The sequence below is a fragment of the Diorhabda sublineata genome, chromosome 8, assembly GCF_026230105.1.
Source record: "Diorhabda sublineata isolate icDioSubl1.1 chromosome 8, icDioSubl1.1, whole genome shotgun sequence".
NCBI lineage: Eukaryota > Metazoa > Arthropoda > Insecta > Coleoptera > Chrysomelidae > Diorhabda > Diorhabda sublineata.
Genome location: NC_079481.1, coordinates 31533771 through 31552933, shown reverse-complemented (window position 1 = coordinate 31552933; position 19163 = coordinate 31533771). Strand labels below are relative to the sequence as shown.

Here is a 19163-nt window from a genome sequence, read left to right as displayed (position 1 = left end):
TTTCATAAAAAATTTCCACTAGACGACGTAGATGTCGACCACCCTAAGCACCAGATACCTTTTAGACCTTTTTTGTGGTGATATTCGCGTTCGACGACCTTGAAAACCCCGGTGTAGTAAAATTGAACTCATAACGCATAAATGTAGCAATCAAATGCACTTTTGTTGCATTACTACTTATAAATTATTTAAACAGAAACCATTTTACGTATTCATATAATTTCATACGACCCTGTATATGAATTATTTAAAATATACTTTCTAACATTATTTCAATAGACAAATAATTCAAGTTATTAGAAAACAGTTTGTCGTGCTACTGCATCAACAACATTTTAAAACTTTCACCAACCTGGATTCCCAATAAAATCCTCGCGTTCCAGAAGCGTACACGGGGCAGTAAATCCATACGCTGGTAACCACGAGTTGTTCCCGGCATTTAAATCCACAGGTTGTCCTGGCCAATCGCTGAAGGCGATTTCTTCCATTTTTCCCACATTCACGCACTTTCAAAAAAAAACAACGTTTAAACATTAAACAACAAAATCACTTTTTCAAACGGCATCAGCATCAAGATTTAACCTCGTATCAATTACATTTTCAAACGATTTATCAGAAAACTAGATCCGATACGAATGCAAATCGTTTAATCGCGAATTGGCAAATTTTGACAACACTCCCGAACATTATAATTTAATAACATTTTCTGTTATTATTTTATGTTATTTCCTTTCAGTATCTAACATAACATCTTGTTTATTTGTATCGAGAAGCGAATGCTATGGCAACGACAGAACGAAGACCAAGATTCCGTGACAGTAAAAAACAATGAACAAGTTGCTGTGGTAGCGGACGTGTAGTCGCCGACACGTGACCCGTTCGACCAATCAGGATTCGTGTATAGGTTCTCTGTACGGCGATGCACTTCACATGTTTTCGAACTGGAAGGCAACATTACAATGGCCAGGTTGGATGGTTCAGTTTAATAAACGTGGAGTGTAACGTTTAACGGTAGATCTAGAAAATGTGTAGATATACAGGGTCATTTTAAATAACGCAGATAACCTATCAATAAATATTTGAATATAAACAAAAGCAGATTCAATGTTTTTGATATCTGAGAATAATTTCCGATATAGTAAATTGAATTTAAAATAAAAGTTTGTTTGATTAATTGGTAAAATCATTATTTTCTCATTAAAAGATTGATATATATTGATGTGACTATATGACTATTGGTTTTGGACAATTGATATAATTAAAAAAGAAGAAACGTTAGAACGAGTATTACGTTGTATTTCTTGTTGCTATGAGGATAGTTGTTACCAGTTTACCTCAAAAAGTATTGTGGAATCTATTTTAAAAGTAAAAAACTATTAATATAATTGTTGATTGATTGAAAGGTTATATTACAAACAATCAATGTTAGTTTGTGTATTTAAATTTCAACATAAATAACCTTCTAATACGGAAAAACGTATAATTGAATCAATTAAGTTTATACCTTATGTAATAATAAATAAACTTTGATAACAATGATTTATGACCTCACAATGACGCCATCTGGTGAATACGAAAACGATTAATCTCATTCTAGGGAGAAATCTAGTTACTTTTGGTTTAACAACCAACAATAAATGACAGATCAGCTGATTGACTGTGTAAAACTAAGTTTTTTGTACTCTGTATTAAATTTAAATCGCGGTTTTTATTGTTAGAGTTTTTCTTTTAATGTGGTCAAATATGGAGGAATTTCCGTGTGGAAAGTAAATAGTGAAATGGATATTTTTGCATGAATTCGCACGTAATTTCCTTGTAACTAGCGACGTATATACAACGCTATGAAGTGAACCAGAACGGGAAACTACGATACACTACAGAAAGAGAGAGAAGCATGTTGCGGTCATATTTTTGGGGGAGATAGGGGCATTTTTATGAGGGTTATGGTTTAATATATGAAATAATGAAATAGGTGAAAAAAATTCTTTGCAAGGATGAGGTTTCGTTTCGCTTATAGTGTGAAAAAATTTAAAATTTGATAAAAAATAAACGTGTAGACGATACAAACAGTTTTCAAAATCGAATAAAAAATATTTATGACGTACTTTTCTTCTTCTTTTACTATACGTATTGGTTAAATCTCTAGTAAGGTTAGTATCTATGCAATTACTAAGAAAACAATTATAATTTAAAATGAAGTTTCATATATTATATATTCTCTCTCAATTTTTCCCTTGTGAGTGAAGATTGTGAGAATCGCCTTGTAAATTTATATATACCTACTGATGCGAATGAAAGTATGAGGCACCGTTCGTTTGGTTATTAACCTAAATTAGTGTCGTAAACAAAATTGACTGCATTCAGCATATTTTTTTCGCCGAGATATTATTGGGCGGACAAGGAAGTTCTTCGAAACTAGAACTGATCTTGTAGCCAAGCTGAAATTCTTGCGACTAACGCCAATTGTCAACAACAATGTTAATTAAAATTTATGAAGAAGCTATTTTTATTATAAACGCAATTCTGGTTCTTCTAGAAGAAGCGTTAAGAAATTTTTCAGATATACGAGGAGTATATATTATGTTTTAATGACGATACTTTTCAAGTGTCACGTAAATTTCTAATAAATTGTTTGTTTATTCGTTTTTTTATAAAAAATCTATCAGGAACTGTAAAAAATTCATTGTTTCTCATAATTATACAGATGGTTGTTAATTTCGTAAATGACATGCACTGGGTTGGTGTATTTTAAACAAATTAGACCCGCGTGGGTTCAATAGACTCAATAATCTATTATAAACTTTCTTATTTGTGTTTTGATAGGAAAATATTGAACCTTAAGCTCTTAAAGAAGACACTAAAATTCATTTGCCAATTCCCTATCCGATCTAAGCTATTAAAATATTCTGAAAAGTTCTCCAGAATATTATTTAGCTACGTAAGCATATAGATAAAGACCTAGAGCTACAAGAGATCTCTTTCTATTATTAAAATCAAAATCTATGGCGAAACTTGTCGATCCAATCAGTATAAAGTAGAGAGCCATAAGTCCCCCCCATTCCCCCCACTCGCCGACAATATTCATAAAGTTATAATTGGTTTTTAATAATATTATTGACTTACCATCCTCCATTCAATATTCCTAAATGCCTGTCTTGCGTTTTATATAAAAAAAATATTTGTTTACCATCACTAATATACTATAAACTAATATAATATAAACTAATTTGATAACCTCACTTTTTTATTAACGGTAAAACACGATTACTAATCTCTCGAACCCTAATATACTTTTTTATTAATAAAAACAGTTTTTAAACCGATCCAAAAATAGTTTTAAGTTAATCTAAATGAAGAAACTTTCAAAAGAATTGAATTTACAGCGAATTTCGAATTTTCATAATACTAGAGATGTTTGCGGCTACAAATAAAATCAAAAAAGGAACTGTTACATACCGTGTAACAGATTTAAAAAGAAATTATATATAACTGGAGTTTATATAAGGTAGTTTATTCCATTTCTAACCTAACTTTAACTTTATTCATAACGAGATAAAACACTTTTCCAAAGTCTATTAAAAATAGGGGATGTTTTTGGTTTAAAAGTTTTGATTTGAGGTTATCATTCACACTATTAAAATCACTTTAATAATTGAAATAATTGTTTGGTAAATAGAACAGAACAATGTCCATAGTGACACTACAAACTACTGGTCAATAACACTATTGATTTTTCTCACGTATTTTTTCATTTATCAAATACCGGATATTTTTTCTTATCAAATGTATTGAGGAAATAGTTGATTATTTGACTAATGACTAATAGTTCAAGTTTATAAATTAAAAAATAAATTTAAGTATTTATATTTATTGAATAAATACAAAATAAAGTATATTGAACAATAATTTCATAAAAGTATGATTCCCATCTCTATAACCGTTACATTGGAACCAAAGATATTTCCAATCAAATGTAGTATACACTCATACAAGTTCAATTTTTCATATTATTAAATTTTTTTTTGTTTCATAACACTTCTCTATTCATTATTTTTAAAAATTCATCTTGACTAACTTTACCGTCCCCATCTCTATCTGCCTCGTCGATCATTTCTTGTATTTCTTCATCTGTCAAATTTTCATTCAATTCCGTAACTATCGTCTTTAAATTATAGAACGTTATGTAACCTGATTTTTCTTCATCAAATAATCTACGAATATTTTCCCTCAGAAATACGATTAACATAAATAAAATATCTAATTAAAAAAATGCTTTTTTTAGCAGAAAATTGACAATAATGCAACAAGAATTCAGTAGATTTGAAAATCGAAAAATTTAAAACTAGTTCTACTACTATCTGATAGATGGCGCCGATATATTTCTAGAGGTGGTCGACGACTATATTTATTTACAACTCAAACTAAATAAAATATAAAACAATACCTAAAAGCCTTCAGTAAATCTTCTTTTGAATCCTTCTCAGACATCTTAGTAGCCAATAAATACGAGAAGTCATCGAAAGATATTTGTCCCGTTCCTTGTTTGTCTATTTCGGACACCATTTTGCGTATTTCTTCTTTGCCGGGTTCGAATCCCAATGCTCGTATTGCCACTTTAAAATCTTTCATGTCGATCTTACCAATACCTCAATAAAGAAAACAACCATAACACAAATTTATCCTTAAAATATTCTCCTTTGGATAAAAATAAAAAGGGGAAAAAACAGTAGATGTACTTATATTTCAGTAAATATTAGGTTTGTTCCAACCTGCTAGTCTTCGAAATCTCTATTGCGCAGAATCCTCAACGTACGAAGAACGGTTTTTTGATCGGTTGGAACGAACCTATTATAAGAGAGGGATAGAGATGTTCGGTATTTGAATTAGTACCGTGCGCTGTTACCTTTTCCATCGAACAGATCAAATGCTTCTTTGATATCTGCCTTTTGAGAAGGTGTCAATATAAATTTCGGAGGAGCTTTTCTAATTATGACTTTTGCACCTGGTAGTGGTTTACTAGCCTAAATATCAAATGTAGTTATGATTAGAATCATTTTATAGATCGTTACTACCGAAAGTAGAAACGAAATTCAATATTTTCCACCTCTATTTAATTAGAAACTAATTTTGAATAGTTAGATATTATATAACATCAAAAAATTATAAAGAAGTTAATAATTTCATATAGCTTAAATATTTTACGTTAAAACACGTAACAACAGTACTCTCGTGGTGTTAGTAAATTAATTAAAAAATGAAAAAACTTACCATCTGTCTAATTTATAAAAAAATTCAAATTGACGTTTACGTTACTGTAATAAGTGTTGCCTATACAACAGTGTTCTTTATAAAGAATCGAAAGTATATTATAGAAAACGTATTTATCGATTTATTTATAATGTAGAAAACTTCTTTAGCGTTATAGGAGCGTGATACGAGGAAAATCTACTAGAGCGAGCCACTTAATAGATTTACTAAGTGAAATTATTCTACATAATAGAAGTTATTTTAAGATCCACGAAGAAAGATATTATGTTTAATTGATATATAATAAACTATAAAAATTAAGTTTTATATGTTTTTTTTGTATTCGCATTTACGACATCTAACGGTGATTGACTAAAACAGGGATATCTTGCGTAACTGTCACTGAAAGTGGCTGCATTGTAAATATTTCCACACGTGTGTATATTTGTTTTATACTGATATTTACAAAACGAATGATTATATTATTTTTATGTAGTCGTTTACTATCTATTTGTATATAGATAACCTTATGAACTGATAAAGCTAAATGTTATTTAAACTATTTATTACTGGTACAAAATCAAGACTGAGGTGTATTTCTGTAATGTCATCTTTAAACGAAGCCAAAAAATTAGCAGCCTATAGAGCCGTGGACGAACATGTTCTCGATGGTCATGTTGTGGGGATAGGTAGTGGTTCGACGGCAGTTTTCGCAGTAAACAGACTCGCAGAACGTTTCAAACATGAAAACATCAAGATAAAATGTATACCAACGTCTTTCCAATCTCGACAACTGATTATATCTCATGGACTACCCTTAATCGATTTAGAATTACAACCCGAATTGGATGTTTGTATAGACGGTGCCGATGAGGTTGATAGAAACTTGACTTTGATTAAAGGAGGTGGCGGTTGTCTTTTACAAGAAAAAATAGTGGCGAGCTGTTCTAAGAAACTTGTTATTATTGCCGACTACACCAAAGATTCTCAAAAATTAGGAGAACAATATAAGAAAGGTATTCCTATTGAAGTATCTCCCATGGCTTATGTTCCTATTAAAATGAGAATCGAAAGGAATTTTGGAGGTACCGTAGTGCTTAGGGAAGCGGTTATGAAAGCTGGACCTGTAGTCACGGATAATGGTAACTTCATACTAGATTGGAGAGATTATAACCCGGATTATGATTGGAAAAGTGTAAATTTGGAGTTGCTGCAAATGCCTGGTGTTGTGGAAACTGGTTTGTTCGTGGATATGGCGGAAATTGTGTATTTTGGCATGGAAGATGGATCCGTTAAAATCACCCCTCACCCAAATAATTATGTTGATAAAATATGCTGATATTAATAGGTGATCTAATTGTTTTTATAAAATTTTGCTCAATTAATTTTAAGATTAATAACTTGAAGTTTAGGTTGATCGTTCATGAAAGTATTTTACTACATTTTATAATATATTGTTTATTGTATTTTTTTTTCTGATTTGGAAGTTGATGATTCAATTTTTAAACCTTTACGTAACTATTTTATAAGAGAATTGGGTTATAGAATTTATATTTTCTTATAAAATGTTGATTCAATTGAAACATGACAAAATTTAAATTGATATTATATAAATATTAAAAATGAACATTATCAAATTGATTTAAAACATTTTTCCCTATATATATATATATATATATATATATATATATATATATATATATATATATATATATATATATATATATATATATATATATATACCCATAATTTCCTATATTTATCCATAAATTTAAATAAAAGCTGCTACTAATAAGGAATGTATCCAATGAAAGGGAGTAGGACTATAAGGAGACACCACGTCAAAATTATAGTAAATAAAAAGAGCGTTTTCTTAGTGGGATTATGGTAAACATAAACACCAAAGTGTATTAACTTTAATATATTTCCCAACTTTTGAATACTTATGTACTCGTCGTCTGTAATAGTTGAGAATTGCGGCATTTTAAATTTAGTTCTTAACAAATTAATTTGGAAGATCGGAAATATATTAGAGTTAGTACAGTTTGGTGTTTACGTTTGCCATATTAGGCACCCCTGTTCGTGTCAGATGCACTCCATTCTTTAACGATTTTTGGTAATTTTCTATAGTGGATTGGTGCCTCTGAATAACATTTTCATTTTGACAGCTGACTGGACGATGCATTATTCGGTGATGTGAGGTTATTTCAATTTTAACATATTTGTAACAAATTATTGGTTTTTAAACAAAGTTATGAAATATGGTAAAAACATACAAGTCTACAATGAACAAAATTCTTTCTATAAGGGTTAAATTCTATAGAGATAAATTACCCAACACTTCTTTTCCACCTCAATTTATTATTGCTTGCTTTGTTTAAGGAGAGAAATTTTGTCAACTGAAAAATTTAATTTCAGAATTATCAGACGCAGACTACTGCTAAGCATTCATCCGAAAACATAGAAATAAATCTGAGGCAGCTTTTCAAAATGTCACATGCAAAATGGGAGGCATAATTTTGGAAAGTCCAAAAATTTTATGACTGAATGACATTAGTAAACTGTCAAACATGAATCAGTGCTACCAACGGACCACCTACGTTGCGTTGTAATTTCCCTAATGTATATTTTCAACAATTTTTCTTTAAATAAATAATGTGAATAAAAGTCAAAATAGAAAAAATAGTATAAGACACTCGTAATCGAAGACCATACAAGCATTCATAACTGTAATAAAAAGTCTAGTCAACATCATTACGCTATTTCCATGGCTAGCATTTCATTAGTATTTGAAAAAATCTGATTCAATATTAAAAATGATTAAATTACATCATAAACTATTCCACAATCAAAAAACTATTTCATAACCTATATTATGTATGAAAATGAACGATTTCATATTACTTTATTATTCAAAATAATGTTTAGTAATTTAATAAAGACATTTATGGTAATATATAAACAGAGAAATATAAATACATGCAATGAATGCTTAGTTTGATATTATAACAAAGCAAGATGGACTTTTTTGAGGTTAAAATGACAGAACAAGGTAAATTATTAAATAAATTCAAATATATTTTGGTTATAATCTAATCTTTATTTATATTGCTACTGAATTTTACCTTCTACGTATTTTTTCAGACGATCCTTTCATAGACCTAAAAAATCGTATAACTTTCTGGATATTAAAGAAGCATTGTTTTATATATTATGTGAGGAGATTTTTGATTATCGCACACGTGATAAGCTTATCACTATTTTTTTTTCGATCAGACGGATTAGCGAGTATGATCAATATTTTTTTACAAACACCAGTAAGTTCATTTATTATGATTATGAATAAGTCACAACTACACAAAAATTTGTTCACAAAAAATGTATCAGAGTTCATAAGCACGGAAAAATCAATTCTTCGATAATGTTTAGAAATTTCGCAATGTATCTAATTAATTGAATTATTTTTTATAAAAAATTATGCACGTGAAAATACCTAACCTTTCATGCGCTTTATTTTAAATCAAACTAGACTGTCATTTAGTTAAAAATGGATGTATATAAGGTTTGTTCCAGCAGTATGCTCTGATCTGCACTACGCATGACTTGACTTTAATCTACACGTACCCAACAATGGCTAATACGTGTAGGAAAAAGAAGAAAATCATTATTTTTCGATTTTATTTAGTTTCAGTGAACAATTAATTTTCACCTCCACAACTAATTAATTACTCCATATCTATCTTAAAAATATTTCATAATCTAATAAAGCTTAATACATGATCTACAATATGTGTTTAAGGTGAAACTACTTTTTGATACGTTATTTTCATATCGCGCATGATCAAATAGTTACTCTGGAAACAGAACAATTATGGCTGTGCTCAGTGTTGCCAGAGTTATACGATTTGTACCCATGAGGGATAAAAATTATTCAGACAGTGTAATTGTAAGTGTTGGTATAGGGACGTTGTTTATAGATATTTATTTAATTTTAGATAACTATCACCTATTGCTTACCAATGCTACTGACAACTGAACATTTTGATGAAGTATATCGTCACGTTTATTCAATTAAGAACTGTAAGAACAAATTAAAAGATATAATTGCAAAAGAAAATAAAAATGCCGTTTTCATCGCAAATATTAGTCTGATATTCTGGAGCGTTGGTGCAATATCAGCTCTTAGCGGTTTTTTTCTAATTGATGATAATGTTATACCTTTCAATAAATTCGGAATATTCGGTAAAAAGTTAGAATATTTAGGAGATTTTATCATGATATGTTACGTGTTGGGGATATCGTGTAATTTATCAATATTGATGAACTTATGGTCCTACTTAGTATCACAATATAAAATTCAAGTTTTCATGATAATTGGAAGACTTGAAGAACTCAAGGACTTCAAAAATGGTGATATTGATAAATTTAATAATTATTATCAAGAAGTTGTGAGAGTTACTTTGAGGAAGAGTATTATTCAGCATTTACAGATCAAAAAGTAAGGGTTTGTTCACAATATTTATTTAAAAAATTGATATTATCTTTTTATTTAATCATTAAAAGTAATGAATTTGACTAAATCTTTCACATCAGTCAATAAGAGATATTTAACTAGAAAATCTGTCAACAGCGCGTCTAACCAAAACTTGTTAAGTAGACATCAAACTTACTAGTTATTTAAACGACGGTTAACTACAATAAAATAGGCATAGAGTTACGTGTTAGAAAAATATTTCATTTAATTTTCCCCTATTTTATAAAAATATGCATCTGAATCTTGATACCTCTTAGAAAATACCGCGTACATAACTTTATAAATATTTTAGGTTATTTAGAAGCTTGGACATTTTGATAAATACCATTGCGATTTTTTTAACTCTCGCTGGGTTTTTTATCCTTATATCCTTCCTATGGATTTTGATTATAGTGAGTAAATTTATATACATATTTGTCCACCACCGTTTACTGCATTAGTAGGCAACCAACTTTATTAATGAAGTGTATGCAACCAGCCTTACCATTAGAAAGTTCTGTGGTTTTAACTGTTGATTGCAATGATTAATATTAATTCTGTGAAAGAAAAAAATTTGACAACTGACACGTTTAGCCGAGTTAAATATTGTTGATTATAATTAAACATGTTTAAAAAATGATGTATTTCATACTTTGAACATTTACAAAACTCTAATAATATTCATTCATTGCATAAATAGAGTAGACACGTTATGAAGGAAAGTTATCTAAATTCATATAGAGACTAAAAGTCGGAAAAAGTTTCTGATCTTTCATAGACAAATCGACTTATTAAGTAGTTTCTTTTCATTTATGGATATGTCATATGTAGAACTTTAATGTGAATACGCGAATATACACGGATGCAATTTAGTAAACAACTTCTCGACTGCACTCAATAGGCGTTTTAAATGAATAGAACATTATCAATTATCAATATCACAAAACTCAATCATCACACCATAGATAAATTTAAAATTCAGAGATGATTGTTATCCACAAATCAACTAAATGTTTAGTATGTACTGATTTCAGTGACATCTAGCAGAACTAACAAAATTTGATTATTGATATATAAATTATTAATTATTTATCTAAAATGAATAAGATGGAAAGTAAATTTCGAACATTAATAAAATAAGAAAAATAGTTGAGTTCTTTTCGTTAAGTAATGAAAAAAAGCTTGATATACTTTTTTAAATATTAGTTATTTTAGGAAGGATCGGCTGCCATATCTATGCCTCTAACTGGACTCATAGTCACTATGACTACTTTGTTTCAAGCTTGTCTACACGGAGAAACTTTAAAATTGTCCGTGAGTATGAGCGGGAGGATAAGAAGAAAACTTTGTCGATTTTTTCTTATATATCTATTTACTGTTTACATTTATTTTTAATTGTTTGAATTAATTTCTAGAGCATGAAGTTGTATGAAACATTATGCGAAACTGACTGGATACACTGGAACGAATCGAATTCAAAGACTCTTTTTATAATGATTCAAGTTTCAGCAACTCCTATGAAAATATCATTTTTAAGCATATCGAATGTCGATTTCGACTTGCTAAAAAACGTTAGTAAACAATACTAAGTAAAATATTTTTTTTATATAAAAGAGATTTGAAAATCCATTTAATATCAACAATTATGACAGAAATTAAATGAGATTCGCCGAAGAAATTAGTACATTAGTACGATTTTAGCATACCCTGAAATATATAGTATCTAGTTTGACCACCAGAGAGCGATGGTAGTGTGTTGGGTTGCCTATATCCAGTTCATGAGTGGTTGTATAATCGAAAGACGTAGACCTTCAAATTCCGGCAACACTGACACCCTCCCGCCTTTCTGACAATGTTGGCGGGAAACATTAGCACGCACAGAGATAAAATTAAAAACTTACGTACAGTTAAAATTCCCTATTGCAGTGGAACAGGTGGGATTCACTCACAACACATACCGATTAACCGGTTTTATAGTACAAGCCACTCTCACAAATATAGCGCGAAAAAACTTTAACTTATATGAACTCGCGAATATACACTAACTTAGGTATTGACACATTAGATCCCGTCGGGGTCACATATTATGAATCTTTATGTAAATATTCACTCTAAACGGTGTTATAACTAGTGCACTAATAATAAACTTTCATTTCGACATACGTCCATCCATCGTCGCGGCTCCGCTCAAACTCTCATACTTTTCACTCTCTCTGAAGAGAGGAAACACTAGAAAGAGATATGTATATCATGTCCCCACCCTATAAAATTTCTACATAAATCTTTATTTCGATGGTCACTAGATATAAATTTTAGGGTACGATAAAATCCTACTTATACTTTTCTATGAGCACTGTATTCATTGGAATTATGGATGATAGAGGTGAGGAGAAATTCCTCTTACGGGGTTTAACTCTCAAATGTATCAATCTGAATATACAACGTAATATAGTTCAATAGCTTTCCACAATGGCGCTCGCAAGCAATACAGGGGAGGTTCTGAAATTTATATAGACAACGTAATGAAACGAAAATTATCAAAATTAACCAAAAACGTGGCTTTTTTCTTAAATTTGTAGGCGAAAATATGCTTATCTCTACCTTCCTCCATATTTGGATTGAATGAACTCATATATTTATTGTTCCCTCATATTAAGATGAGGTTTGCGGTGTTGCCAGACATAATTGGAAGTTCTATTATAATTAGAATAAATTATCGGTGTATTAAAATAATGATAACATATGTTTTTTTAGTTTTATAAATGGAGCTACCCCATGGTTTCTTTAATTATTAGGGGCAAATGGAACAAAGACGAATCGTTGGAAAATATTAATATATAAATTAATAATATAAAATACGAGTAGATTGATAGTTACAAGCAGATTAAAAACACTTTAAACCTATAAAATAATTAAAAAGTTGCACAAACAAGACTTTTATTTGAAAACCTTCCAAACATTCGATATTTGATGTATTTTCTAAATCATCTCAGGATTTAAAATAAAAAAATGAATGTTAATAACGATATCATTTCCTCTGCTATTTAGGCTTTAATTTGATTAATTTTGGGATAAATGATCTTTTTTATTAACAATTAATTATAATAGAAATTTTGTAATCTAATTTCCAGTTGATATTTTAGTTTTTCCCGATTGCAGCTGTGTTCGTAATCAAGCATGCGCATTACGATAATTTAAATTGTTTAATTTTCCGTCCGTTTCATTTGGATGTCTTCTATCGATTATCACGTCTTTAAAAAATTAATAATATTCAACAGTATTTCTATAGGGATTTTAAAGTATAAAAAATATATACAAAATATGAGGAATATAGAAAATTAAAGTTTGGTTGCTGCAACGTCTGCGGCCATTTCATCCCGATAGTACTTTTTCAACTCTGACGTCATACGTACCAACCTTTTCCGCCATTATTAAAATTTTTAAACAATATCGTGTCACAAAGATGTTTGAGTTCTACGAGGTATCTTGGTAGATTTGTCTCATATTTTTGTCAAATATGATGCAAAGTATGGGAAAAAAGAGATTTTGCATATACATTAAAAGTCGTATCTTATTTATAGCAACAGTTCACAATTAATACGAAATTAAAGGTTGTCCGTTGTCTTGAATTTATCATCAGCTGTTCACAATAGTTTAATAGTTCGTGAACGCGGCTTACAGTGATAGATCGAATCTCATTACAAAGTCAACAATTTCAAAGGATTTTAATGAAGTAAATTTGCTTAATTGTATTTAATAGAATACATTTATATGAAAATATGACATCTTTGAAGTAGTAATAATCGTTTCCTTTTATATTTTACCTCGTGAATATCTTTTAATGTAATAAAATATTCACTTTTTGAAAAAAACACTATTTAAGGTATGATAGACTGGAATTAGTGCATAGTAAAATTGCTTTAGACGTCGCGATGAATGTTCTAAGAATTAAAATGACCAAAAATGGTAAGATATATTAAAAAATCAAAATATATATCTTAGAAATATTTATTCTATATTCTTGAACATTATTCTAAACGATAATTTAGTTTACTGCATTAATTGGTCAGTTTAAGAAACCATTTTTTGTTTATAGTCTATTTTATATCATAAAAACTGTAAACGGGAGACAAAAACACAACAGATGTTCGCTGTAGTTTTTTTACGATCTCTCTGTTCACTGCACCAAAACAACGTTGCCACGTCTTGTTCAATAATAGCATGTATACGTATTAAGAACGAGTTTCCATAAAACGATTGAAATATATTTTAGAAATTATTAATAGGGAAACTAGAGTTTTTCATTTGAGGAATTTATCTATAAGCGTTCCTTAATTGCTTGTACTAATAGAGAACTTGCAAATAATGAAGCAATGCAATCAGATATTGAAGAAAAAAAATACCCTGTAGATAATATTTTTCCAGATGATCCGATGATTAATCTCAAGAATACACTTCATTTAAACGTTTTAAATACAGGGTGGTTTAGATTTACGTCGCTGTTATTGGTTGTTATGCAAATAATAAGTACGTCTTCATTTTCTTTCTATGCAGATGGACAATCTGTTATTTGTAACATACTTCTACAAATACCGGTAAGTTTATAAATAAAATCGATACTAGATAACAATAAAAGTCGTTTTTACGCTCCGTAAACCGAACTGAACCCTCTTGTTGTTCTAAATCCGGCTCTGTAGAAAGCACTCGTGCGTCGACGCAGTTAGGGATTGTAAAATCATAGAAAAAAATGATTGTGATGACGAAGACACCGCGAATTATAATGTAGGGATTAAGCCAAGCCATGAAAATATGAAAAACTTTAATTCTTAATTCTCTAGCACCATTTTCGTGTTGGATTTTTACCAACATCTATCTCTAAATGAGAATAATAGTCGGTTTTTCTTGATATACTGTACATTTTCCACATTTCGAATTAGAAATGTATTTCAACTAAATATTCTTTGGAACAGAAAATTAAAATTACTACATGGCAACGCTGTAACTTATTCCACATACACGATCGGTTTTTATAGGTTAGGATACAATTTCCGGAAATTACAAAATATTTGTTTTAGATTATGAATAATTAAACTGTGATAAATTCGTGAGAAATCTAATAAAATACTAAATGTTTGAACAATATTAATGTCCAGTAAGAAATCTTAATATTGACTCATCATGCAAGCGTTAAAAACGTCGTGAATCCAATGCATTATTGTAAAAAATGTAAAATAGTGATTATTTCTATGGCATTTATTCCTAAAATCACCCTGACTACTGCCCATTACAAAGATTATATACTCGGCCCATTATACGAATAAATATTTCGGAATATATCTTAAATATATAGTTTTAGTTGCCGTGTGAGTGTTGAGCAGACTATAGACTACTAAAAAATAAATAAGCGACGTTGCCACGTCGACTTGTTCTTAAGTGAAAATACAACTAGAATTGAGTGAATCAGTTTTTAATTTGATTTCAGTTTATTATCAACAATTGCGTAATAAATACATTGGGAAATGAATATTTCGATGCAATATACTTATATTTTTATTCAACGGAATATTGTAACGACCAGTTGAAAAAAAAGATTGAAAAAGAAAATAAAGTGACGTACTTTTATTCAAAAATATGGAAGACATTCTTACAGGTTTGTGCAGGTGCTGGAGTTATCAGTTATTTCGTGGCTGACTTCAAAGTGTTAAGTTTTGATACCTTCAAAATACTCGGGAAGAATCTGGAATATTTATCGGATTTGATTACATTTGTGTACGTTGTGGGTACGATGTGGCTACATGCGATCATACTAAGCAGTTGGACATATTTAGTAACACAGTTTAAAATACAATTTTTACTGTTAATCGAACAAATAGAATATCTGAAGAAATTCAAAAATAAGGATATTAATATAAATAACGAATTTTATCAAGAATGTGTACGAATTGCTTTAAAAAACAGTATCATTCATCATTTACAAATCAAAAGGTGAGATTTTACATTCTACTCCTGCGATAAATCGAGTTTCATACGTATAATACGGCAAATCCCATTGTTTTAAAATTCCTGAATTTCCATACTACTTTTAAAGTTTGACAACGTTGCTAAAATGTAACCTTTAACTCGCTATACGATTTGTATTAAGAACTTTATTAAATTAACCTTGTTTTTTAGACTTTACAGCGAGTGTTCTGGCAAAGTGACGATAATGATGATTTTTTTAACTTTTCAAGGCTTTTTCATTCTGATTTCGTTTATATGGATCATAATCGTAGTGAGTATCTGGTAATTAATTGGAATAAACATAAACACTAAAATTATCTAGCTCTGCTATATTTAATCGTCTAATCTCTTTTTACCGAATCAAAATTTATTAGTAGATTTAATAAAATCAATATTTTGATTGAAATTATTCATAATATTTTTCCAACTGGAATTAACGAGGAGTTATGGCAACAGCGCGCATTGATGAACGTCGGTATGAAAAGCCGGCTTGTCGGATTGATGCGTGAATCTGTGGTGTTATAAATCTGTTATTTTAGGAGGGAAAACCTGCTGTAATCATGACTTTGATCGGTGTTACTGGTACTTTAGTTATTTTGAGTCGATTTTGTGCTGGAGGAGAAAATTTAATTTCTCCCGTGAGTGAAATTGTCTTTTTATGTACTTATCAATCTTTTTTTTTATTTATATTCGTCCATTTAATGTGTAATGAATATGTCGAAGTAAAGTCTCAGAGCCAGTGTTGCCAGAGCTTGTACAATTTTAGTACATTTCAGTGTATTTTATACGCTAGTACATTTTTCCTTTTTTTTTAATATATTTTCCCTGCGTTCGCAAATATAAAGTTATTTTATATTTTCGTTTAATAAAATAAACTAGAAATTGTACTAGATTGTAACAATAATTAGAAAACAGAGCCAAGTTGATTTATATTTAGATCGTGAGATTTTTGTACTGCATTGTTAATTTTATCGGTAAACTTTATATAAATTTTTCATCCTTAAAATAATAATTGACACAGTCTATAACATTTTTGGAAAAAAAATTTAATTTAAACTTATGTTTATCCATCTTTCTATAATTTTATTAAATTTGTTTGAAGTTGGTACAATCTAGTACATTTTCTAGTTCAATTTTTACATTCAGCTTTTAAATTGTGGCAACACTGCTCAGAGCATTTAAATCGATCTTGCTATGTTGCCTGATTGTCAAAATAATCTTTATTTTACGCCTACGAAATAACAAAACTTACTATTATTTTATAATTAGCATTAAGAACGTATCATAGTCCATTTTATGTTATTTATTGCTTTTGTAATAATAATAAAGATAAAATTAGGATATTATATTAATATGGAACAAATAATTGTAATCAAATTGTTAATGAAACCTAATTGAATGATATTTCTTAATTTACTTTGGAGAATTGGCAATCCAGCTATCAGGGATACCAACAGCTAGATATAAAATTTCTTTATCAAGTTTATTTCATGTAAATAATGTTTTTATGTGAAATATAATTGTTGGGTGAATTAAAATTAACGAATACATTAGTAACTTTGGGTTATTTATCTTTTAGTCAGTGGAATTTTATAATACATTATGTGACACGGACTGGATTCACTGGAATAGATCCAATAAAAGAACGCTTTTAATAATGCTTCAAATTACATCGACTCCTTTAGCAATATCGTTCTTTGGGATAATCAGTTTGGATTTCAACTTATTAAAACAAGTAAATTATGTTGTAACATTTCTAAAGTGATTTTTTGTTACTTGAAAAAACCGTGGCATAATTGAATAAATAAAATCAGGGCCGTCTTAATCACATTTTAAATTATTTACTATAAAAATGAAAATATCAACACTTTGATTGATTCTTATAACAATTTCTATTGATTTATCGACTTTGATGATTATACGAGGTGCGTATCAAACATACTGTGAATAAATTTTGTTTATCGTCATAAGGTACTAACTTTAACTGTTTTAATATTGGAAATTAGTCAGTCAAGGACGTTCACCTTAGTGAAATAATTCAAATTGCCATTTTATGTTTCAGTTTTACAAATGGAGCTACCAAGCCATTTCACTGATCGTACAATTTCAACATAAATAATATCAAGATATTTATTAAAACCATTATAGATTTATTTAGTGTGTTAAAAATTATATTACACTTATGGTAATAATAAAACACTTTAATTAATCTAGATTTGTATTATTTCAAAATATTTCACATACTGTGACGTCAAATCAGAGTTATTACAATCTACCAGTGTAAGTTTCAATAGAACGTCGCGATAAATTATTGGAAACTTAGCTGGTCTGATGGATTTTGACAGCATGTTTTTGAATACCTACTTTTATATAGTTTCTTGACAGAGTGAAGTCAAATAATATATCGATTTGTTAAACATCGATAAATCGATCGATTTAAAACATCTTTTTTAAAGGAAATTATATTAACGATGTTTTATCCCCAATTCTATGGCACATAAACAGATATCTTTTCCAATATTCACGACTTATTATACTTACTTGTTTTATTTGAATTTATTTTCATTCGATATTTAATGTCATCTGTCAACGATAAGTAAGTCATCGGTTTATCTCGATCATAATGTGAATGACAGAAAGTAATCCGGATCGTGTTCAGTGATTGAAGTTATCGGTGATAACTACCTGATGGGTTGTTCCGTTTATTTTTATTTTTTTCGACTTTATTATCAAGTTAATTAATAGTTTATTAGTATTAAACTTAAATGCAAATTTCGTGTAGAAAACGAAGGTTTTTAGAAGGCGAAGTTATAGATTTCCACCGAATACGAAACGCGACATTCGGAAATTGATAAAAATTTCGTTCAGCTGGTAGGTGATCGATCCGATATTTTTTATGACAGATTTTGTATCTCCAGTTACCAACTAGAGTAATACAGACAGTATACACTGAGAAAAGTTCTTGATACATTGAAATTTGTATATGTAATTTGGTTGTAAGAAACTACGAAATTAGTGAAATACATAACGTGTAAATGTTGTCAAAATGCCGTTAGACGAACGGAACAACTTTTTATCGATATTTTTTCTACGAATCTTGACTGGATTTCACCTTCATTATTATTATTATATTCAACATTGCATTACCCATTGGCGTTCATACGTTAATTTTTTGGGGATATTTAGTCCATAAAGTAATAATCGGTGTCTATTTACACAATGTTTTTTTGAAGTTATCTAGCGGATCTTTGATTAGAATATTGATGTTATTTTTGAGTTTTTTTCCATTGTAGATATGTAGATCTAGGTCTACTGATGTTTTTATGAGCTTTTTCGATGGTAGACGTCTAGATCTAGGTCTACTGAGCTTTGATTTTGATATCGAGGTTCTTTTTGAGCTTTT

General features: G+C 29.4%; 5 protein-coding genes across 6 annotated transcripts in view; 3 read left to right on the top strand and 2 right to left on the bottom strand.

The window, feature by feature from the left end:
* LOC130447956 (uncharacterized) overlaps positions 1-965 on the bottom strand; it is a 93766-nt gene extending 92801 nt beyond the window's left edge. Inside the window, exon 1 of the mRNA XM_056785037.1 lies at positions 353-965. Coding sequence (XP_056641015.1) covers positions 353-488 — 136 coding nt within the window. The 5' untranslated portion in view covers positions 489-965. The remainder of the gene's footprint in view (positions 1-352) is intronic.
* Positions 966-4027: 3062 nt separating this feature from the next.
* LOC130448311 (uncharacterized) lies at positions 4028-5665 on the bottom strand. Its single transcript, XM_056785599.1, has 4 exons — positions 5651-5665; positions 4904-5021; positions 4445-4646; positions 4028-4211 (listed from the first exon to the last, which is right to left on the bottom strand). Exons 1-4 carry the CDS (start codon positions 5663-5665, stop codon positions 4028-4030), a joined length of 519 nt encoding a protein of 172 aa, XP_056641577.1.
* LOC130447959 (ribose-5-phosphate isomerase) lies at positions 5639-6882 on the top strand. The gene has a single exon (XM_056785040.1). It carries the CDS (start codon positions 5795-5797, stop codon positions 6584-6586), a length of 792 nt encoding a protein of 263 aa, XP_056641018.1. The 5' UTR covers positions 5639-5794; the 3' UTR covers positions 6587-6882.
* Positions 6883-7692: 810 nt separating this feature from the next.
* On the top strand, positions 7693-12689 carry LOC130447958 (uncharacterized). The gene is made up of 7 exons (XM_056785039.1): positions 7693-8299; positions 8392-8564; positions 9243-9745; positions 10074-10173; positions 10976-11074; positions 11176-11331; positions 12515-12689. Exons 1-7 carry the CDS (start codon positions 8266-8268, stop codon positions 12599-12601), a joined length of 1152 nt encoding a protein of 383 aa, XP_056641017.1. The 5' UTR covers positions 7693-8265; the 3' UTR covers positions 12602-12689.
* Positions 12690-15114: 2425 nt separating this feature from the next.
* LOC130447960 (uncharacterized) lies at positions 15115-17958 on the top strand. 2 transcript variants are annotated; one of them, XM_056785041.1, is made up of 4 exons: positions 15115-15745; positions 15932-16031; positions 17340-17495; positions 17823-17958. In XM_056785041.1, exons 1-4 carry the CDS (start codon positions 15546-15548, stop codon positions 17877-17879), a joined length of 513 nt encoding a protein of 170 aa, XP_056641019.1. In that variant the 5' UTR covers positions 15115-15545; the 3' UTR covers positions 17880-17958. The 2 variants fall into 2 exon arrangements, with proteins under 2 accessions (XP_056641019.1, XP_056641020.1); XM_056785042.1 differs by lacking the exons at positions 15115-15745; positions 15932-16031 and adding an exon at positions 16269-16398.
* Positions 17959-19163: the final 1205 nt, after the last annotated feature.